The sequence below is a fragment of the Heliconius melpomene genome, chromosome 12, assembly GCF_056956725.1.
Source record: "Heliconius melpomene rosina isolate 202511_hmr_F chromosome 12, ASM5695672v1, whole genome shotgun sequence".
Classification (NCBI taxonomy): domain Eukaryota; kingdom Metazoa; phylum Arthropoda; class Insecta; order Lepidoptera; family Nymphalidae; genus Heliconius; species Heliconius melpomene.
The window spans coordinates 11,025,009-11,049,548 of NC_140400.1; the positions used below are offsets into that span (position 1 = coordinate 11,025,009).

The window sequence follows — 24,540 nt, forward strand, 5'->3', positions numbered from 1 at the left end:
CAACCAACAGGTCTAGGCTTTTTGCTATTAAACCATTAACTGAAACTAGTCTATCGGAACCATTATCGGAATAATGACATATATTGATATTCTACATGACAGAAATCTCTCTATATAAAAGGACATGTTCCCACTGATTGAGGTAAATCGCAAGCACAGCTACGGCTCGGGACCTCTTTAAATTACCTTAGAATATTTTTATATATTTACATGTATAATATATTTACATAAAAATTTACTTAGAGGACTTAACACAAACATTAACATCACAACAAACACAAGGGACGAATCAACATAAGGATAGGACTTGATAGGAGTAAAGGATATGAGAAGGGAAACAGACCTCAGATTTCGCCAATTTCTAGAATTTAGTCCATGACATTTCCAAATGAGTTAATACCACGGACAACAGATATATAGCATATCCATATCTTATCTGTGATTTATCATGACAGTCACAATAAATTGTCATCTGTGCCCTGACATTGACAGCACATTCGATTACAAATTACAATGTAATTTGGTATTACTCATATTACCTGTTTACAATTGTTTTAGTTTTATTAATTACGTTTTAAGACAATTTTACAATAAAGTTTATTATTGTATCGTTTTATTTCTTTTATAGAAAGATCTATTCGATTAATATAAACATGAATTTCTTTAAAAAAGCACCTACGGTTAAAGGTAAATAGTTTTCCATTAAACTGTTCATTAATATAATTTTATTACAATACCAGATCATACAATTCATAGTTAAATTTTTTATACTCTTAGAACAACAACGACAAAATGATCGCGAACTTCGCAAAGCTGGGAGAGATTTGGAGCGAGATAAGTTAGCTTTGGAAAGAGAAGAAAAAAAAATTGTATGTAAAACTAATGTCTATAAGACCCTATTTGAACTTCAGAAAATGAATTCATAAAATGTTATTTACATTTTCAGGAAATGGAAATTAAGAAAATGGCTAAAGAAGGAGATAAGGAAGGATGTAAAATACTTGCAAAACAGCTAGTTCAGTTAAGAAACCAAAAAACTAGATTATATGCAGCTAACAGTAAGGTGAGATTTAAAAATATCTTTAACTTAATACTATTACATTTATTTGTATTTCAAACACATAAAAATTACAACATAGGCTTAGGCATAGTACTGAGAACACTTGGTCAGTGTAAAAGAGGCACAGGTTCAACTTTAGCTACATTAAAATTTTAATATGTTTTCTAAAATATTTCTCTATCCTTAGTTTAGAATAACATTTTATTTATGCCATTTTTTATAAATAATGTTAATAAAAATGTAAATAAAAATTCTAGATTTCTAGTGTACAAATACATAACAAGGCAATGGGTGCTAATGTAGCTATTGCAAATGCAATGGGTACTACTGCTAAAACCATGGGTAGTATTAATAAAATTTTGAACCCTCACCAAATTTCAAAGGACATGGAAGCATTTAAATATGCAAGTGCAAAGATGGATATGACAGATGAAATGAGTAAGTTTTATAATTTTTTTTTTCATATTAATTACCACACACCTTATTTCCTATTTTCCAGTGACATTTTGAGGTATTGCATGTTGAAAGATGGAACAAATATAGAAAATATGAATCAACCATTAGTAGTTTAATTTTAAATTTGCCTATAGAGAGGGACTTGTACAATGCATGTTCAAAAAGGCTTTAAACCTTTGAACATGCATTGATGAGAGGAACTTAGAGTGTTGAATGGAGTGTTAATAATATCGAAAAAATTAATCGAAATACTGGAAACTGCTTGTCTTACCATTGTTTTTGTTCTGTCTACTCTGTTACATGTTTGATTTTCATTGGTTCTTTTAGTTTCAGACACACTAGATGATATAATGACTGAGTCTGGGGATGAAGAAGAATCTGAGGGCATTGTAAACAAGGTTTTGGATGAGATAGGCATTGAAATAAGTGGAAAAGTAAGTAATTTTTTGATTTGTAAAGAAATAGAACAAAATCTGTATTATTTAACTTTATTGTTTGAGGCCTTTATATATCTTACTTTATAACATCTTATGATTATTTTCTAAATTTTATATAAATATTTTAATTTCTACCATTTACTTTTTCAGATGGCCAATGCACCTTCAGTGGCACGCAACAAAGTTGGTGAATCCACTTCTGATATCGACAAAGATCTAATGGCGCAATTGACTAAACTAAAGTCTTGAAAATATTTATTCCATCCATTTACATAATCATATAAGATAATTTATTAAAGAAAAAATAATCATGTATTTTGTTTTTGTTAGCAGTTGTATAAAGAAGACTGAATCTTCAGTTTGATTTAACCTATTAATATTTTTTTATATAATATAATCTCTATTTTTTGGTCTTTAGTATTTTATTTTATTACATACTATTATTGAAACAAAGATGAACAGAGTAGTAAGTATGTTATTGTATAAGATAAAGTTTTGTAAAAATCACTGAACAGTGTACAAAAAATATTAGCAAAGTTCAAAAACCTATTTTGTATGTAAGTTGGATACATGTAAATGAATATATGTTTTCATTAGGTAAACATTAATTTTCAAACATTATGTAATGAAGTTACTTTTCTTTAAAGCTTATATATTTCAGATCACTTTGGTCTTTATTTGAAGTTTATTTACTTTATGAATTTTGCACAACAATGATATTTTTGATTACTAATTACATATTAAATTATGAAACTGTGATATCTTCATTTAAATATTAAATTGAAATAATATCGGAAATGTTGTTGTTTTTACCCTTTTCATTATAATAAAGAATATTTGAGTACATTTTTATTTTTTCAGCACTTAATAAGACTTTCTAGAAACTCAGCACTTCAGCACTTTCTAGAAAATAATTTTATTTTCTAGAAAGTGTAAATTAAAAATGTAAAATTTGGTTTTGTAAATGTAAATTGTAGGATTTGAACTCACGCCTCTTGGAAATTATTCAAGAGCTCTAACTATTCTCTAAATTTAAATTGTTTGTTAGCATCTCTGTAAGGAGATTTTTACAAATTTTAGAATATAATTAGGTACTTTATATTTTAGATTATTTTGTCATTTGGCAACCTGAGAGCCAAAAATTGTAACAAACGTATAAGGATTTTGACATAGCTTGATAAGGATGTATGTCATCTTTATTCTATTAATATTCCTTGCATTTCGTTTTCAAACTTTTTGTTTCGCCTTCCACATTTTTCATTTCGCACATCAAAATCATTATCTCTTGACCGTTGGAACCATGTTTTACATGTTGCTTCCGATAGAGAATGCTTACCATAAGCCTCCACAAGCACTCGAGGCGAGTTTGCGGTACTTTTCTTCAAATGGAAACAATAAAATAATGTTTTCCGCAAATCATTATTTTCCGGTATAAAATTCATCATTTTTACCACTATTAAAAATAAGCTGTTATGTGTCCAATGGTTAGATATTTCTTAAATATGTTTAACAGATATCATATCAACCAAACAAAAGGAGGTTTCGTTCACGAGAAAGGTTCCTTGTTCATAAGAAATCCTACGTAACTTGACTTTCGTCTCACGTTTAAGCATATTTTTATAGCACGAAATCGACGTCGAGGTACGTGACGTGTAAGGGTGAGGGTCGAGCATCCTAAATGTATATAATATAGCATTATACATCGTGTTCTCATTAAGTATTTTAAAAAATCATTTTATGTTATTTTATAATTTTAAACGCAAAAAAAGCATTGAAAAATTTGCCCAAATCAGGATAAATATAAGCCCAATCAGGAGAAATACAATTTTGGAGTTTTATTCTAATTCAAAAAAATCTTTATTCAAATAGACTGTTATACCTAAGCACTTTTGAATCGTCGAATAAACATATAAACAAAAAAGCTACCATCGGTTCGGAAGGCACTTCTGCTGAGAAGAGCCGGCAAGAAACTCAAAAGTAGCTCTTTTCAAAGTCAATAAGTAGTATAATTTATTTACAACATTATCATACACAGAATATACTTTTATTAAATTAGTGAATCAATTTTACATTTTTAAATATAAATTATTATAAAAAAGATACATTTAAAAATATAAAAAAAACCACTCTTCCGAGGGCGGGACAAGGGTCCAAGCCATCGGTGGCTAGGGCTCCAGAGAGAGGAACCTCCGCACAATACGTGCCGTCTCAAGTATTACTGCCTTCTGTATCCGGTTCTTGATCCAACAGCTAAGCGATAGCCTCTTAAGGTGTTGGTCGAGGCTTTTCGCTATTAAACCGTTAACCGAAACCACTATCGGCACAATGATAGTCGCATTGACATCCCACATGGGGGTAATCTCATGGGCTAGGTCCAAATATTTAGATTGTTTTTCTTTTTCGGCCTTCACGAGATTTTCATCATGTGGGATAGTAACGTCAACAATCACTGCGCGGCGCGCCGCTCGGTCTACTAGTACTATATCAGGTCTATTGGCAACAATATACCTGTCAGTAATAATAGACCGATCCCAGTAGAGCAAAGCACAGCTATTTTCAAGAACAGACATGGGATTGTACCTGTAGTAAGGCACCTCCAATTCTACAAGGCCATATTGAAGAGCAAGTTGCTGGTGTATTATCTTGGCTACTTGATTGTGTCTATGCAAATACTCGCCATTAGCAAGATGAGAACAACCAGAGACAATATGTCTGAGGGACTCCCCAGGTCGATGACACGCCCGGCAGATGTCGATAGTGCCATCTTTCATAATATGTCTCTGGTAGTTCCGTGTCTTGATAACTTCGTCCATAATTGCACAGACAAAACCTTCAGTTTCTCCGAAAAGATCCCCGAACTGTAACCAAGATAATGATGAAACAGTATCCACGTCCTGGCCCACTAGGGCTCTATGGAATCTACCATGCAGCTCCTTGCTCTTCCATACAGCCATGCGATCAGAAGTAGTAAGTACTACAGGCCGACGCCAGTTCTCTTTGCCCAAGGAAAGAGGAGTAAGGCCTTTGTCAACTGTTACCACATCCTTGTGCATATCCACGTCAATCTTGAGAAAATATTCTCTAAGACTGCATACCTCGTGGTTATGGAGGTTCTTGACATTCAAAAAGCCACGACCTCCACACTTACGCGGGATATACAGTCTCATTACAGACGAACGCGGATGGTGCATTCGGTATGTCGTCAACAATTTACGTATTTGGCGATCTACGGAGTCTAACTCAGCCTGTGTCCATCTTACAATGCCAAAAGTATAGGCTAAAAGCGGCATAACCCAACCGTTGAAAGCACGCACCTTGTTGCCACCAGTTAAAAGGCTGCCAAGCACTTTTTTCAGGCGGCTAAAGAAACGCTCCTTCACCAATTGCTTTATGCTCCGCTCATCAATACCCAATGCTTCAGACATTCCAAGATATTTATAAGTCTCACCTTCACCAAGAGTTCTGAAGGAAACAGAATCTGAAATGCAAATATTATCAGATCTGATCACACTCCCCCGCACTACATGCATGCTAGCACATTTATCGACGCCAAATTCCATTCCTATATCACTACTAAAAGTTTGAGTTACCTTTAGTAGCCGCATAAGATCAGAACGTTTTGACGCAAATAATTTCAGATCATCCATGTACAGCAAGTGAGATATGACCTTACCCCCCCGGCGAAGACGAAAGCCTAAACCTGAATCCTCTAACAAAGTGCTAAGAGGATTCAGAGCTAGGCAAAACCATAAAGGACTCAGACTGTCACCCTGAAATATACCCCTCTTTATCCTTATCGGTTCAGACGTTGCAGGAATATCACACTCCCCTAGATGACGAAGGACAGTGACCCATTGTCCCATACAAGCCTCCAAAAATGATCTCAAAGTAATATCAATCTTATATAACTCCAAGACCTTCAAGAGCCAAGTATGTGGCACTGAATCATATGCCTTCTTATAGTCTATCCAAGCAGTAGTGAGATTTTTCCTGTTCCGCCTTACCTGTTGGCTTATAGTTGTGTCAATGAGAAGAAGTTCCTTTGTACCACGGCCACCAGCCTTACATCCATTCTGAGTCGGTGCCAAAATTTTGTTACGAACAATATCTCCTGTGATTTTTTTATTCAGAATAGATGTAAGGAGCTTATAGATGGTAGGTAAGCATGTTATTGGGCGATAGTTTTTAGGCTCCGTGGTACATCCGGATTTGTATGACAGGAATGTCACACCTGTTGTCAAAAATGTTGGTAACGATCCAGAGTTAAGGGCATCCTGGAATTGTGTTGCGAAAACGGAATGTGAACTGCGAAACCACTTCAGCCAGAAATTATGCAACCCATCTAGCCCGGGACATTTCCAATTACTAGCATAACGAATAGCACACCTCACGTCAATTTCGCTTATTTTTATTGATGGGATTGGTATAATATTTTTCACAATATCACAAAACCATTCACCCTCAGTGTGTTCAACAGGAGCCGACCATATACTACGCCAAAAACCAGCACTAGCATCTGGATTCGGGATCTCGCAATTAACCACACTATCCCCAGAACGTTCCCATTTCCTGTATACACTCCGTTGGTTCTTTTGAAAGGCACTATTCTGATTGTATCGATCCCATCATTCTCTATATCTTCTAATGCGTTTTGCCAATGCATAGAGTTTCTGTTTCAGAAAGTCAATACGGTTTGTGACGTTAGCCATATACTCACTGGGCTTTAAATTTGTTCCAGCAAATGCTTCCGCCACAAACCGCATGACCCTCGGTCGACGATTACCCGACTTGAAACTTATTAGCTTGCCAATGAGGATTCTAGTCAGATTGATACGCTTTTCAGTGTCGTACTGCCATGCCGGCACCGTATGCTTTGATGCCTTGGTACCCCCTTTATTTGGGAACTGTATACCAGCAACACGACATACAGCTACAGCACCACAATACAACAATGAATGCGTATCAGTAAGATCGTTACAGTTGTTAAAATGACTTGGCAAATGTTGATCTAGAATGCTCACTAGTGCTGTGTTACGTCTATGCATAGGCAAACGAGGTAATTTTGGTCTGAGATTTACCGGAATGGAACCATATTCCAAAATAGCATCTTTCAAGCTTCTCCTCAATCGCTCATCATCCTGGGCACTCACAGACAACTCAATATTACCTTGCGACTCAATGTTGGCGTGCTGGAACTGTGACCGGATGTCGCAACTGTTGTTGTTGGTAGTATTGACCTGCTGAAAGCTCAAGCGTAGCCTTTCCAGTACGGATTCATCAGATGACGTCGCTGAATGATCCGCACCCTGTCCGACAGTCGCTGTGCAGTAACGGTCGCTGTTGGTTCAAGCTCCTGAAACATAGACAGTAACCTTGAACGATACGCAGTGAGGTTAGTTCCCCCCTCTGTTGCCCTATAGTACGCACGCATGACACTCTCATTCAGCTGTTGAGACCATCTCATGCGAGGCACTTTACCACCGGTAGCGGGAGCCTTGTTGAGCATCCTCGACACTCCTGGCTCCAAACCCTCCGATGGTGGGATGTCGGCGCGCCGGCGTGGTCTTAAAGCCGGCCCTTCCGACTCTGACATTCCTTCCTCCGAACCCGCAGTCGAAGGCGCAGTGCGATAGTCGTCTTCTGACGACGACGTTTGCGAATTCGAAGGGCAACATCTCCGCCCGTGGTGTTGGGAGTGCACTTGTCCTCCTGGCATCCGTCACTATTTTTTACTCTTGTGCCATCTTTTACCAATATTTGTTTTAATTCTAGTAATCCAGATCATATTTTTGTATCCAATTTTCTTATGGTTTTGTACTTTTTCTAAATTATTTATTAATTTATATCAACAGTGAAAATTTTTCCTGACATGTTTGTTTGACGGTTGCTAGGGTTTTACACACACATTATCATTATTATTATTACGTTATATTGATATGTCTACGTGTGTAGACATATATTATTATTGGCAATGGACCTAAGAGAGTACATCAGGTACCTATATATATTCATTCGTTTATGAATAAACAAATGAATATATGCCTATGTTTACCAACGGCAATAACAGTCATTACCTAGTTTCATGCGAAGCATTAAAATTCAAAACTGGCGACCATCGTTTACGTTCAAATTTAATGAAATATGCCACAATATTTCACGCCTTGTTTACCAATTCGATAAAATCAGCCTAAGTATATAAGTCGTAAAATTTGTTAGTTCAGAATATTCTGTTTGAAATTTTGTAAGGGAGTTCCCTTTTGTTAATATGATACCAGACCATTTGTTCGAAGAACGTTTAAATTCCTCGTTATTGAGAAATGATATGAAACATATTCAATTAAATAGAGTAGTTTTTGAAAAAACACAGAAAGATTATGTGAGTATTAATTTCTTAAATTAAGAACTAAATTAAAGGTTAGTAAAAATAACCAATTACATTTTTTTCTAAAGGAAAAAAAATTAAATAAACTAACATGGTATATTGTTAAAGTTTGCTTAGAAAACACTATTATTAATAGTGAAACGTCAAATAATACAGCCCACATTTATTTACATTAATGCTGATAAATGATATTAATATACAAATAAGCTGTTTTGTTTGAAAGTCTGGTTCCAATAAATCAATAGAAAGTTATATTAAATGGACTAAGTGAAATTGCGCGCATTCTTTCTATGCAATCAAGAAATTGGTTAAGCAGTTGATAAAGTTGATCTAACTTCTAGTAATTAAAATAGTGTTTACCGTGGAATATAATATTTCTTTTTCCTATAAATATAAACTGTAATGCAAAATTGATTGACTTAAAAATAATATAAAGTGAGGCCAGTCGTGGCGCAGGGGCAAGTGTGTGACTGTAAACGCGACTGGTTGTAAGTTCCAACCTCACATATTCATTTCTCCGCTCTGGTGTCGACGTAAAGCGCGCTGTTGAGTTCCGCCACTCAACACACAATGCCTCCAGAATTCTAAAGAAATAACATAAAAATATTTACAGGAAAGAGAGCAACGTAATTTATTATCATCTCAGGATGGTGATACTTGCGAGATCCACGATCAGTTTTACAGAGATCACAAATTATTGCTTGTCTTATTTCGAGCGCTTGCTGTCATGCCAATAACGCGTTCTCGGCCAGGTATGGTTCTTCATGTTTAACATATTAAAAAGTAGCGTATTTTTTGTCTATTTTTTAACAGAAATTGTAGCCTATTTATTATTCTGTTGTATAAGATATAATAACTGTAAAGTTACATCTAAATCGCTTCAGTATTTTTTGCTTGAATACAAGATAAGATTTAAGAAATAAGATTAAGAAATAGTGAACATAAGATATAAAATAATTATACTAAGTTGGAAAATGTATCACTATGAATAATAGAAATAGGTCTGATACTCACATGGGAATTATTTATGTTTACCTACTTAAATTTTTTCTCCCGGCCTTTGTTATGACGCGCAAGGAATCACAACATTTCTCTCCGTCGGGTTCACACCATTTAGATTATTTGAAAAGTTGGCAAACGCGTTTCAAAAATGGTGTTAAAAATTTATAAAACTGATGCTGCAATTTTATATCAAAATAAAAAAGTATATACAATAAAATTAAATTTTATTTTGTAACACGGATTCAAAGTACTAGATGTATCGCAGGCACTTACTGTGTAAATAATATTTTTAAAATTTCAATTTAGTTGCAGTTATGACCTACTTACATACGTCGTGCATCGCTTAAAACCAAGTCGGTCTTATATGTTACAGACTTAAAAGCGCTTAACATTTAGCTTAAAATTCCCTATTACCATCCATTAATTTAAGCAAATGACTAAATAAACATTTTTATTTTAGGTACAATTACATTCAGTTGGAAATCCCGAGCTACGGCTTACGCCATATGTTTCTACGTATTTACAACAATAATTGTACTAATCGTGGGTTATGAACGTATAATGATACTGCGTTCTATAAAAAAATTCGACGATTATATTTACTCTATACTTTTTGTTGCGTTCCTCGTCCCACACTTTTGGATCCCATTCGTAGGCTGGGGCGTCGCACATCAAGTCGCCATTTATAAAACGAATTGGGGAAAGTTTCAAGTAAGGGCCGAAATTTTTTAACAATGTTAGCTCACTTCGTACTCAACTTACTTATCATGGAATACGTGACAGCGTGACAACGTGACTTTACTTTATTGTAGCTGTTATTAGAACTAGTACGTGGTTGATTGCTTTTCTCTATATTACATTTTAAAGAATTAAATGTCGTTATGTTATATACCGACTGCGCTCGAAAGTTGTGGTTTCAAGTTTCATTGAATATTTTTGTTTTTTTTTTTAAATATTACCAAATAGTGGAGAATTTATTTATTATCTATTGAAATGTGGAAACTGAAATGAAGAAATTATAATGCATCACTGAGAAGTGATACATTCTAACTTCTATAGGTATCTAATTTCAGAAGTTTTTTTTTAGCTTGTCTGGTAATATATAAATAATATCTGAATGAATAATCTCAACCAAAAAAAATGTACTTGCTGTAGGTATAAAACTATACACACGTAAGCAAGCAGTCCCTTTTCAACTTTTCAGGATGAAAATAAATTACCATTATTTTGATATTAAAAGTTATTTAGCTTCAACTGTATCTACTTACTTATTCTTTTATGATGAATTAATATTCGCAATTTTTTTTGCAGGTACGATACTATCGTGTAACAGGACAGAATTTACAATTTCCTAATTTAAAAAAAACAATCGTCATTATAAGTTTTGGTTGCTTATTACTCGCCATTTGCTTTTTGCTCAGCCTTTGTGCCCTGTTGGATGGTTTCCTTCTACGTCATACCGCGGCCTACTATCATATTATTACAATGATTAATATGAATTGTGCTCTTTGGTATATCAACTGTAGAGGGATCAGAGTCGCGTCTCAAAGCCTGTCAGAGTGTTTCCGCAGGGTAATATATACATACATAAGTATATTATAGAATAAAATAGCAGTAATATAGAATGATTATACCATAATTCAAAATAGTTTAAATATGGACAATGTCAGTGAAATAGCCAAAAAGTGGCAATTGAGTATTTTTTGTCTACTCTATTAAAATATAATATAAAAATAAATGGAGAATAGTAGGCACCAAATGTAACTAACGCGAGGGTTGTGCGTTCGATCTCCACTCGAAGGAATGAAATATTTACTTAAATTTATATTTCCATTTCTTCACTCTGGTGTAGCTCTGCACTCTGGAAGCAAAGCACGTCGTTGAGTTCCGCCGTTCTACACGTAATGCCTCCTGAATTCAGCGGAAAGTGGGGAACAGAGTGTCTTAACTCTAGGTTCCCTTGGCCTATTCTGATGTGTGCGATACAGCGTAAAGCTGATATGTTTTAAAAAAATAAAAGGAAATTACATAACAATTTTCAATCTTCCTAGCAAAGAAAATTCGCTGTTTCGTAAAAATATGTTATTGTATATAGTATGTTTATGACTTTAATATATAAGAAATTTTCATTTAAATTTTTTTAGGATGTTAATATAGAATGTACAGCCAATCTGATATCGAGCTATCGCTTTTTATGGTTAAATCTCTCCGAGCAACTTCAGTTACTTGGCAATGCCTACGCCCGGACGTATTCAACATACTGCCTATTTATGTACGTATCTGGAATATAACATTTGCATTCAATTATCAAGTTAAAAAGTATAGTTACAATAGTATATCAATAGTAATAATATATCAATAGTATGTAGTTCGTTCGTATGTAGTATGTAAATCTATCTATATATATAAAATCGAAAGGTCACTCACTCATCACGAAATTTCAGAAACTACAAGTGCTAGGAATCTCAAATTTTGCATAGGAGTTACTTATAGGACGTAGGTGCTCGCTAAGACGGTAATTTGCAATATTCGACTTCTAAGGGGTTGTTTTTGGGGTCGAAAGTTTGTATGAAACTTCGTTACTACAAATGCTAGGAGTCTCAAATTTTGCATAGACGTCACTAGGACGTAGTCATGGAGACAGAAATTAATAATAACATAGTTCACGCGGGTGAAATCGCGAGCGGGCCGCTAGTATTTAAATATATGTAACTTCAATCAGAGATAGTCTGTGTTGAATGTCAAACTTTTACGCCTCCTTACTAGACCATAGTCTATTGAGACAGAACAAAATGGAAATATAATCATTCCCTCGAGTGGGAATCGAATCAATAGCCGTCGTGTTACATTTTAATATGAGCCTACATCATTGGAAGTGTCTAAAATTCGAAATTATTTTGAAATCACAGTAAACAGGCAAAAACAAACGTTAAAGAACATAACATTAAAAAACGTTAAATGTCAAGATAACACTAATATTAATAAAGTTGCATATTTTGTTACGGATTTCAGGTATTTTAACATAACCATAGCTGTGTATGGGGCGCTATCCGAAATTGTTGATCACGGTTTTGGATTCAGTTTCAAGGAAATGGGCTTGATCGTTGACACGCTCTACTGCTCTACACTGCTGTTTATTTTTGCAGATTGCTCACATAAATCCACACTTAAAGTATACTGCATATACATTTTTACATTTATACTAATGCCTAGAGCCTGGGGCAGGATAGGCAGAGAGAGCCTAGTGTTAAAACACTCCACACTATAAAAAAATAAAGTAAAATAACGCTTTTACTTTACAACTGTTGTTCAACCCTTAAGTACAATAATTTTAATTAAAAATGTAGTCTTAAAAAAAGTACTTACAAGTCTTAGTACTTAAAAAAAATGTTTTGTTTTTATATATATAAGGTAAATGTTAGTGACTTAGGTGTGTATGAGTACTCACAGTTGTAAGTGTAAATTATTATTTAGTTTTTTAAACGAACTAAAGGGATAAGGGGGACTTATATATTAAATATATATTAAATAAACTTAATTATATTAAATATATATTAAATAGATTATATATTAAATAAACTTAATTGCACAGGTGGCGGCTGGTGTACAAGATACTTTGCTTTCGATCGATGTTCTGTCTGTGGATCGTCCAACTCAGAAGGAGGTGTTATGTTCTACGAATATATTACCAAATGATTACTAGGACCTTAATATGAACTGACTAGAAACCCTTGTTTTCCTTTGCAGGTTGATCATTTCATACAGGCCATAGAAATGAATCCAGCAGTCGTAAGTTTGAAAGGATATGCTCATGTCAATAGAGAACTTTTAACATCAGTAAGTATATTTAACATAGGTAATAGCAGAAGATATAATTCCTAAAAATTATCTTAAATGTTTAATTATATATATAGATAATTTAACGAATCTTCTTAGATAACTCTTTTATTATGTAAAGATCATTGTGTGATATGGTGTCTAAATACCATACGAGTAAAATATCGAAAAAGACTAAATATATAACGTTGAATTTAAAAGACTTTTATTTATTAGGTTTTAAGTCACTATATTGATTTCATACATATTTCACTTTACTCGTCTTACAGTAAGTATGAAAGTTAATATAGTACTTCCGATTAACCTAGATTATGAAATTTGGTAGCTAGCATCTACAGGTACTACTAGTTTAGGAAAAAATCAGAAAACTATACATTTGTGGTTTAATCTTAAAAAATAAAATAAATAGTAAAAAGAGATCTGATGAAAGGCCTCTGACTAGGCTAAACCTGAATTTCAGAAAAAGCTCGAAACCTCCACTTTATGTACGGAATCGTCAGTGGGCGAGCCCAACTCGTGCTTGTTTGGTTTTTATAATATCGGATTTTTTTTTATAAAATGTATAATTCACTATATCATGTAAGTAATACGTGTGGTCAATGTGTAATTTAAAAAAATCTGCTTCACCCAGTTTTCCGCACACAGCAGGGTAGACAGAGGGGACCTAGTGCCAAAACGCTCCGTTCCCCTTTAAATATAATTTCCGTAATTAAATATATATTATAACAAAGATACAAAATAAATTATACACAGAGGTGATATAAACACTAATGGCGCTGTAAAGAGGTGAAACTGAATACCTGAAGTACGTTTTTTGACACCAAACCTCCTGATAATTCAATTTAAAATTGTTCTGGCTACTTTGACTTATAACACTAAAAAAATAAATTAGCATCGAATTTTCGTATTTTTTAAAGCAAAATTGAGTATAATATGATCAAAAGTATCTATATAATTTTTTTTTTTTCTAAATGACCTATTGTTTATGAAAGAAATCAACTTAAAAGGTGATTAAGGAGGATAAGATGGTGGTCGTCGATACAATATAATAGTGTTAAAATTAATATCGTTTAAGATTGTTGTTTTGATTAGAATTAATCTAATATTTTATTATTTGTTGCAGGCAATAAGCATGATTGCTATATATCTTATAGTATTGCTTCAGTTTAAAATTTCTTTGCCAAAGGATATACCAACTGCTTCTTAAGACGTAATATGAATTTTATAGATACCTATATAATAATCTAAATGTAATTGTTCTAAACCTAACCTTAACATCATTTAGTTATCTATATATATAAAAGGACTTGTCCTCACTGACTGAGGTAAGACGCGCGCACAGCCGTAACCGCTGATCCTAGAAATGTGAAATTTGGACAGATATTTACTTTCGTAATCTGGACATCCACTAAGAAGGGATTTTGTAAAATTTTAACCCTAAAGGGGTGAAATAGGGGTTCAAAGTTTGTATGGGAAAAAAATTAAATCGGCACTGATTTTTATAAAATTTGAAATTTAGATTTTTTAAAGTATTTAATTGGATACGTGTTTCATCGTTTTCTAGAATTCTCCCCCTAAGGGTGCAAATAAGGGGTTGAAAGTCGGATAGATTTTTTTTTAAATCGGCACCAATTTTTATAAAATTTTAAATTCAGACTCTTAAAAATATTTAATTGAACATATGTTTCATGGTTTTCTAGAATTCTTCCCCTAAGGGTGCAAATAAGGGGTTAAAAGTTTGTATGGAAAAATCTTTAAATCGCCACCGATTTTTATAAAATTTGAAATTTAGACACTTAAAAATATTTCATTGAATACATGTTTCGTGGTTTCTTAGAATTCACCCCTAATTACGCAGGCGAAGCTGCGCGCGTCCGCTAGTCTAATATGTTATTACTGAAAATATTACTCTACGTAGAATATACTAGAACTACGAATACCTAAATGTTAATATAATTTCACCTTTGATTATTAATATTCATATTTATTTAATATCCCTACAATGTTATTACCTTCTTGGTTTAGCATAATAAGGTACTTTCAATAAAATATTTAATTACACTTATTCAGAATGTGTGTGCAAATATTTTGAGTTTAATAAATTAGGCTAAGACTAAGTTATAAAATCAAAATAAAAAGATATTTAATAAAAAAATATCGTCTTGTTTAATTACAAAAAAATAATTTTCTTTGCAACATCACAAGTAATTTGTTTAAACTTCTTTGTATTCTTCATTAAAATGGCACTTTTAAGCTGTCTTCTTTTTTAAATTAGGTAAACAGATATAGAAATTTTTTTTAATTATAAAAAGACTGACGAAGGAACATGATGGAAATTTACATAAATTTTCCTTTCGGATTAAAACAAAAAAAAAGAGCTCTGTCATACGGTAATCGCGAATGTTCAATATTGTTTGCAACTAACAAGATAGATATAACTGCCTATATAATTAAACCTATAGTATATAAATATATGATTGGCATGACTTCACATAATATAATCTATATTATTATTATTGAGGAGAGATGCAGCGCAGGGGCACAAAGTGTGCCTGTACAAGTGACTAGGTTTGGGTTCGACGCCCACTTAAGGAATTTCTTCGCTCTAGTGTCGCAGCAAAGCGCGGCGTTGAATTCCGCCACTCAACACGCAATTCCTCCAGCATTTGGCGGAAAATGAGGAACGGGGTGGCTGCTGTGAGCGGGATACAGCGAGAATCTCATTTTTTTTATTTAACCAATTTTAGACAATATACAATGACGTAGATACGTTTAAAATTCGATTTTACTTCAACTTTTCGGATAAAAGATCTTTACCCGAGAGAGTGTCGTTAACAGGCTTTTACTCGAACAGTAATTTCTTACTCTCTAAGTTTGTTATTAAAATTAATCTTAATATTAAAGTACTTTAAGAATATCTTGTTAGTTGTAAAGTTTACTTCGAATAAGTTTAAGATGCTACGGAGGAGTGGCGGAGAAATTTACTTCAAATTTAAAACTAATGCTGTTTTAATAGAAATAAAACATGGTATGTATAAAATATAGAATGATGTAGAGTTTTCTAATTAAAATATTTATTTTGTGTATAAAAATATATATACATAATAGTATACATATGTGAAAGTGTATGTTGCAAATTGTAATGTGTAAATATATTACGTAGGTATGTGTATATATCATAAGTGTTTTAAAAATAAATGAAAAAATATGAACATGTTGAAGTTTTCTTGACTATTACATTTCTTTAATAGTACGAGTATATTACCCAAACATATAACAATAAATAATTATTTTAACACAATAGAACTTCATTCAATAGACTACATTTGCTATTAGTACATTGCCGAGGCAACTTTGCTATCCTTAAAACAATTAAACATAATTTAAATATAGATTAAAGTAAAATAAACGACAATTCCGTTTATTTCTGAACCGTATTTTGGTATCATGCCTCGCCGGTGCCTTGATCGCGTCGCCTACTATCCATCGCAGGATTTTCTGACAACCACAATGGGTATTCATTAATCAACTTTTCCAATTTTGAAGAAGCTTGCTCTTATCTGTGAATTATTAATATTTGAATTTCCACCGTTAATTTTTTAATTTTACGCAAATTTGGAGTTGGTAAAACTGGAAAAATATTTTAAAAGCTACGAGAATGTAATTTAGAAAATACTAAAAATTTTCTAAAATAATATTTTTCATATGTAAAATGTTTTAGACTACAATAGTACAATACGTTAAAGTTATTTTATAATATTTGTAGTAGAAATTATGCTTAATATTATAGATTATGTAAGTTTTTTTATATAAACAAAAAAATTAAATACTATATAAAATGAATGTTAAAGGTGATAAATTTTAAATTGAATAATATTAGAAAAAAGATATATTAAAACTAAATTCGATCATTACAGTCCCATACACATAAATAAGATTCAATCGTCAACAGATTATTGCTACGACATTCGTAGCAAGCAATAAATAAGGTAGCTACGACGTACTTTTATACATATTATAAAACTCTTATTGATAGAAAGTGAATACCCTTCTCGCTAATATTGCTTATATCGATTTCTCCATATATATTTTATTTACTTATTATATAAAATATACAAAAAAAATTTTCAACCTTTTAAGAGAGCTGGAATAGTATGAGAAAAAAGTGATCAACCCAGTCACAAACACGATATCGCTTAAAATAAAATCTTAATTTATTATTAAATGTTTATTTTGGTTTAATTAAACTAAGTATAAACAAAATATAATTTTAGTATAATAATGATTTAGTGGCATATATTCACATATTCACTCATCAATATTAATGTAAATAATTAGTATATCTACTAATTATCTACCCGTATTACCAATAAAAAAAATATTGTGTTTGTTTTATTATGTGAAGAAAAACATATTTCAACATTGAAATTTTAATTAATAATAAAAACAATTAGTTACAATACAATCGCAAAAGAAAATCTCAATGATAGAGCACAATAGATAGAAAACAATGAAAGCTTTAAGCGGAATCTGAACATGTTAAATGAGATTGGGAAAGTTATATTCAATGTCAACCACATTGTACAGGGTTTTAGATCTCTTCAATGTTAAATGAACATTATCTTTTAGTTGAAATTTTAAACGTATAAGAGTCAGTTAAATATTTTGTGATAAATATTTAGTTAAGATTATTTTTACTTATTACATTTATTACATTTACAAAAGTAGATACTAATATAATTTGTTGCTTTATACTTTCTTTTGTTTTATGAAATTGATATTTCACATAAATATATCTATGAATAGAATTAGCAAATATAAGCTTTTATCATGTGTGTTGTTAAGACATTTTCGTCTCCCACTTTCCACCGAATTTGAGGCATTGCATGTTGAGTGGCGCCACTCAACGCCCTACTTTTGGCCGACACCGGAGCAAAAAAATTAAAATTTTACATTTCCTCGAGGGAGAATCGAACTGCCTGCGCCACGACTAGCCTCTAATAATATATAAGATATAAATATATATTCAATTTAAATTGAAATAACTAAACGATACGGATTTTTTCTAATAGAACTACCTATTGACGCAATACCGTCCATGACATCATTCGGCAACATGCGATATCTACCAGTATACTCGTACGTAGCAATGGAATACAGATTTGTATCGCACTTCGTGTCAAGTGTGGTTATTAAATCTCAAGAGCACTCTAGATAATGGAATTAACTGGACTTATGAAGCAAAATCCAACGCACCTTTTTGTATATTTTTCTGATAGTCGCTTTCAGTATTTTCGTATTATTTCAAAATACTATTTTATACGGAATGAAAACATTATGAACTATTTTTTTTTATTGGAATGAGAAACGTTAATATGTTAATTTTACTAATAAAATTGTCTTTATTTAGTTATTTACATTTTAATCCTGTTTTACTGTGAAAGAGTGCAACAGAATGCGAACATACATATTACAACTATTTAGGTTATCGTCTATACTATGTATATATAACAAGTAATAAAAATAGTCTCATAGTACACTCAATACATTTTCAAAAAAAAATACGTAAAATATGTTTGTTAAATTCTATCGATCTTACAAACTCAGTTTGTCTCTGATGTCCTAATTTAAGGATGAGCTGGATTATTTTTATAGAATAATATAATGCTAGATATAAGAAAACGCCGCCTATCAAAAATTGTAGTCGTGAGAATTCTTCTTTGACATGTAAAAATCAAAGATCTGGAACATATGTTGTGAATTGTAATATTAAAGTGAATGGCTCAGCTTTTACATGCAAATAATAGAAATGGAACCTTGAAAACCGGTGAAATGCGAGTCGGACTCGCATGCCCAGGGCTATTATTATTATTCTACTATTATTATTATTTTTCTAAAACATATATGGGTCATAATCAGAAAAAGTGTACTTTTTGTGTCTTTTCTTGTCCCGCTACTTTGAATGCGTTTTAAAAATACAATTTTAAAGATAATTTAAATATTTTGCCATTTACGATAAATTTATTTATTAACTTAAAGATTTTTGTAATATTTTAAATGTATTATGGCAAATAATAGTATTTTTTGTTAGTTGCAAAAAACTTTTCAAAATGCTTCCATACAATTTTTCGTGTCCCATTCACCACTTTACTTTTTAAAAATTGATTTGTTACGAATATTTATGGTTTTATTTGATTTCAGATATGTTTATATTACTTTACTTTATGCATAATATCAAATAGAACTATTTTTATTGATACATAATTTAATAAATAATATATATTAGTTAAGTAAATTTGTCCCAAAATATTGTCTTTTTCTTACTCAGGGTTAATAACGTACAATTAAATTATGAATGCAATTATTTTGGATGGTGTTTAATATAATTTTTTGTTGTGGCACCATAATTGTAAAAGTCAATACTGTCGTAGCTACAACAAGTAGTGTTCTCGCAGCAGTTGAGGGGTTCAAATGTTTTAGAGGGAATGCGTGAAATTACATCTCAGGGTTATAAACGGCTTTTATTTCGGTAAGTATTCTATAATTTCGTTTTCTTGTTTATGTTATTTGCTTCTTTTTACAAAATCTCAAAAAAGAACTTCAGTGCTTGCACATGCAACACGTGGCTTATGAGCAAATATTTAAAAAAGTTAGAATTTCTCAGACTTCATTCTCAATTTCGTTATATTTCGTTACGTAACGAAATTGAGAAAATATGAAGCCTAGTTCACAATTACGTTACCAATGTTTTCTTATATATGTTTATAATAATATTGTATCGAACCGGTGCTTGTATATGGAAGATATATATATAAGAAAAAAAAATTGCTGGCATATGAAAAAAAACTATTAGTGACTTTTCATAACGTAAAGTAACCAAAAATAATGATTTTTAAGTTTTTTGCTTGTTTGGTTGTTTGTCTATGTGTTTGTGCACGCTAATCTCAGAAACAGCTGAACCGATTTAGTTAAAAATATTTTTTTATTCTTCCTGAAATTAGTTGTGATTTTGTGATTATTATTTTTTGATAAATGTTTTTGTATTTTCAGTAAGCGTCATGGCTCCTATGTCAAATGCTGAAACACATAAAAGATATAGAGAACGTCTTAAAAAGACCAATCCTATTAAATATGAAGATATGGGGAATAAACACTTACAAAGAATTAAACTCAGTTCTCGTGATAACGACTCAAATTTTGATATATTTTAAAGTGAATTTAATTTTATCATTAACTTTGTGATCTTTAACCAGAAATATAAGTTTATTACGTTACGAACTACCATTATTATATTGTTAATATTGTCACTTTGTTATGTTTTCTTCTTACATTTATAATCTGTTAATTCAACGATTGAATCTTTAAAATTTTGATCTCTCATTAAATAAAAAAAAAACAATAGTTTTATTCATATAATATCCTTATTTTGTTGTGTATAATGCCTTATGTCATCAGTTTCGTAACAAACATTATCAGTATTGTTACTTATCAGTTACGTTACAAATTCGAAAATGTCCACTTTTCTGATTATGACCCATATATAAAATTTCACTTTTTGGTTGTTTTTACTACTGTAAGTTCTCAATTTTTACCAAATTTCATAACTGTAGACATGGAAGCTATCCTATAGGTTTTGATTACTCGTTGAATTTCATATAAAATATAGCAAAAACGATGCGTAAACGCTCGTATCCTTTGCTTGAATTTATCTGAGCTTCAACTGCCTGTAGACATGAATATTAACAATAAAAGTCAGTAATAAAATACTTTTTATTTTTAAATGGTTTTAAATAGTATCTATATATACATTTTTAAAATAATACAAAAAAAAACGTTTTATATTTCACTGTATAGGCAATTACATTTAAAAGTTAAATTGATCGCTTATAATATCTCGTGAATAGCTACAATAAGATGATAATAAAATGTGTAAGGACCCCATCATACAAATGTATGCAAATGCATAGGCTGTTCGCTAACTTTATTCACATATGGTAACAAATGAAATCAATTTGTCCTCATTCTACGAAGATTCGTGCGACCCATCTTAAGTTTGTGTATCTTGTATTCTTTAACATTTTAATATTTCATAATATTATGATATCGTTCAAAAACATTTTTTATATTAATAACACAAAAATATTAGTGTCGTAGTTATTCATATTAAAAAATATATATAAAAAGGTACAACACTAGCCATCATGGTGCAGTAAGACAGTATCTTATAGTAAACGAGATGGTTCAGGGTTTGATCCCACTTGAAGAAATAAATTGAACGGTCAACACGAAAATTTAATTGTAACTTGGCTTCCTATTATTTTACTAAGATATGAAAACCCTTTAAAATATTTATTATCTATAGCTTTATATAAAACGTCATATTAAATAACTCTATGAATAAAAAGAAGAAAAATATCGTCCAAAGCCTCATTGTCATTTTGAATTAATTAATAAACTTCCTAACAACCCTGTAATTAAACACTTCCCATCGTTGTAATTTATGAGGGTATCTCTTATACACGTACAAAACGTGTAATATATATTCATCTGTAATGGATAATCTCCTAAATTGATATTTTTTAACATGAACCACAAATAACGAGACAATTGACACCACTTAGCATGGACAACTAATTGGAAATGTAAATTATAGGAAATGTATAATACAATGATAATGGAATGTTATGATCTTAATATTAAACACACAGATTCAAATAAAAACTTATAAGCTGCATTTGACATTTAACGCGACGGTTGTGGCCCCAGGTCATTAAGGAAAAATTAAGACTAAGGATAGCATTGAAGTTCGCCTCTAAAGTCTCAATACTCAATACGCAAAGGTTTAAATTAAATTCTCTATTATATGAAATAAAATAAAAATTATTTTACACTTTCATATAGTATAAAAATGTACAAAATCAAAAAACAAAAAACAGATTTAACATATTTATATTCTAAACCGACGACATTATAATAACGACGAGATTTAATTAAAATTCAGGTCCTGAGATTGTGTAGGTACTTAGAAACATAATATCATAGATCAAATGTACTCGTATAATCACAACTGCATGTGTAAGACAGTAGGCTAATCTAACCTGTATAATGTAGTGAATGTGTCACGAAATCTCGTAGCACTACTATATAATTCTGTCTATTTCCCCCAAATTACCTGACGTGAATGTGAACATGTGAGTGTTAAAGATGGGCTCAAGACGGTCTTGTTTCGGATAAAAACATAGTTACTCCATGTGGTAGGAGGAAAGAAGCTTAAAATTATATATTTCCTTTTTTTTTAACTGTAATTTTGTAAAAGGAACTATATGTTTTAAAAATCAAATAAAATAGATCAGCTTCACGGTGTATCTCGCACACAGTAGGGTAGGCAGAGGGAATTAGTGTTAAGACACTACGTTCCCTACTTTTCGCCGATTTCTGGAGGCATTGCGTGTTGAGTGGCAGAACTCAACGCCGCGTTTTGCTTCGACACCAGAGCGAATAAATGGAAATATAAACGTAAATAAATATTCCCTTCCTCGAGTGGGGATTGAACCCACAACCTTGTGCCGCTGCGCCACGAATATATGTTTACTACTATATGTTTTAACTCGTATATTTGATATTCTTATTGTGTGATAATTTTTACTGTTGCTTGAAACGATTGAAACTTCTAAGCGTAGCAAAAGTTGAAAATAGAAAGCAAACATAAATTTAATGCATTAAACATTACAGGAAAAAAATAAATTTTCAAGAATATACTCAAAATGTATTTTGCGTTCTTAGAAAATTGGTTTTAGAAATCTTAATGCATTTTATCTAGACTTGACTGAGCGTGCAATATAAAACGCAATCTGATTATGATGAAAGCAAGACGATTTTTACTACAACTAAAATTTCAGACGACGACGTTCCACTAAGCAGCTGTAAAAGAACTATTGTATTGGATTAGATGAAACTTTAGTTTTCAATGTAAAGATTTTGTCTTTAAAATTATAAAGTTGTTAGAAAAAAAAATATTCAGATTAGTACCTAACAAATAATTATGTAGTTCAAGCGGACGAAGCCACGAGCGGGTCGCTAGTACTTTAATATATTTTAGCTTTATATTTGCGTATTATATCTCCATATTTTGAGACCTAAATACTTTTTAAAAAATAAATTTGTAATTGTAATTAAGATTTAAATAAAATGAGAAAAATAATTAAAAGTAAGTTATATAAAAATAGAGTGTAATGATCTTTAACGGTCGCTCATCAAAAGCTCGTACAATCAAGAGAAGTATGGCACAAGTATTAAAGTATCTAAGTGTAATAATAAAAACGACGTTTTCGTGATTCGCATAAATTATATTCTAAATACTTTTGAATTCTGATAAACAAGTTGACCGTTTCGTTGAGAATTCAGCAAATAAATTATGAAATTGAGTTACTTCAGCAAGACAAATAAGCAATCAAAATACTTGCAAATATAATAGCTACAGATAACCCATAAAATATTTAGTATGTTTTGTAAATGTTCAAAAATATAGCTCATTAAAAAAGTTTTTAATTAGTTAAGAATTTGAATATTTTAAGAAGTTGTTAATGATGAAGCTGTAATTATCCGCTATGGTGCTTGTTTGAATCAGACATAATGAAACACCTACCCACCTATATCATCGTTTTCGTGCCAATAAATACATTGCAAAATGATCGCGCTTTTTAATAAAAGCGTATTAAAATCGAGATGTCACTAATTATATTATTTCTTTCTTTTTTTTCACAACTAGCAGGGTAGGGAGAGAATATATCGATTTTGTCTTTACTTTGTAATTATTTAACAACATGTCTTTGCAATTTTAATCGTATTGTTTGTTTGTGTTATTGCTTCTGCCTTTTGACAACTGAATTGACAAGCTTTAAAAAAATGTTAGACACTTAGCTATTTTAAACGGTATAGCAGAACAGAAAATATAACTTTTTTAAACTTTTTGATAAACCTTAAAGCAAAAATAATAATAACAAACCAATTAACCAATAAAATGTGGATCACATTCTCTACATATGAGTTCACAAACTCTAGACGTCTTGACATGCTACTACAAACACTATCGTAAGCTTCTTTTGCTTTACTTTTAAATATTTATTATATAAGAAACAATATCTCTCTATACACGTAAAATAAAAAAACCAAATAACACCATAAACTAAATATGAAACGAACATATAATAAAGAAAAAAAATTGATAAACTTAAGCCATGGAACGTTTTACGCACAATTTCGTTACAACGTGTCGAAGGCGCGCATACTTTTTTGAATAGTATTATCTCATTCGCAAAATAAGCTATAACGGAGCTTAAAATTGTTAACATAAATAGATAATACAT

General features: G+C 31.5%; 2 protein-coding genes across 2 annotated transcripts; both read left to right on the forward strand.

The window, feature by feature from the left end:
* The first annotated feature begins 485 nt into the window (after positions 1-485).
* CHMP2B (Charged multivesicular body protein 2b) lies at positions 486-2,751 on the forward strand. Its single transcript, XM_085193957.1, has 6 exons — positions 486-687; positions 778-869; positions 947-1,063; positions 1,318-1,498; positions 1,844-1,950; positions 2,104-2,751. Exons 1-6 carry the CDS (start codon positions 654-656, stop codon positions 2,200-2,202), a joined length of 630 nt encoding a protein of 209 aa, XP_085050083.1. The 5' UTR covers positions 486-653; the 3' UTR covers positions 2,203-2,751.
* Positions 2,752-8,195: 5,444 nt separating this feature from the next.
* On the forward strand, positions 8,196-14,475 carry LOC146533858 (gustatory and odorant receptor 22-like). Its single transcript, XM_085194041.1, has 9 exons — positions 8,196-8,329; positions 8,949-9,087; positions 9,798-10,048; positions 10,649-10,909; positions 11,482-11,609; positions 12,350-12,509; positions 12,930-13,001; positions 13,085-13,174; positions 14,298-14,475. The coding sequence occupies exons 1-9, from the start codon at positions 8,219-8,221 to the stop codon at positions 14,379-14,381; spliced, it is 1,296 nt and encodes a 431-aa protein (XP_085050167.1). The 5' UTR covers positions 8,196-8,218; the 3' UTR covers positions 14,382-14,475.
* The last annotated feature ends 10,065 nt before the right edge of the window (positions 14,476-24,540 follow it).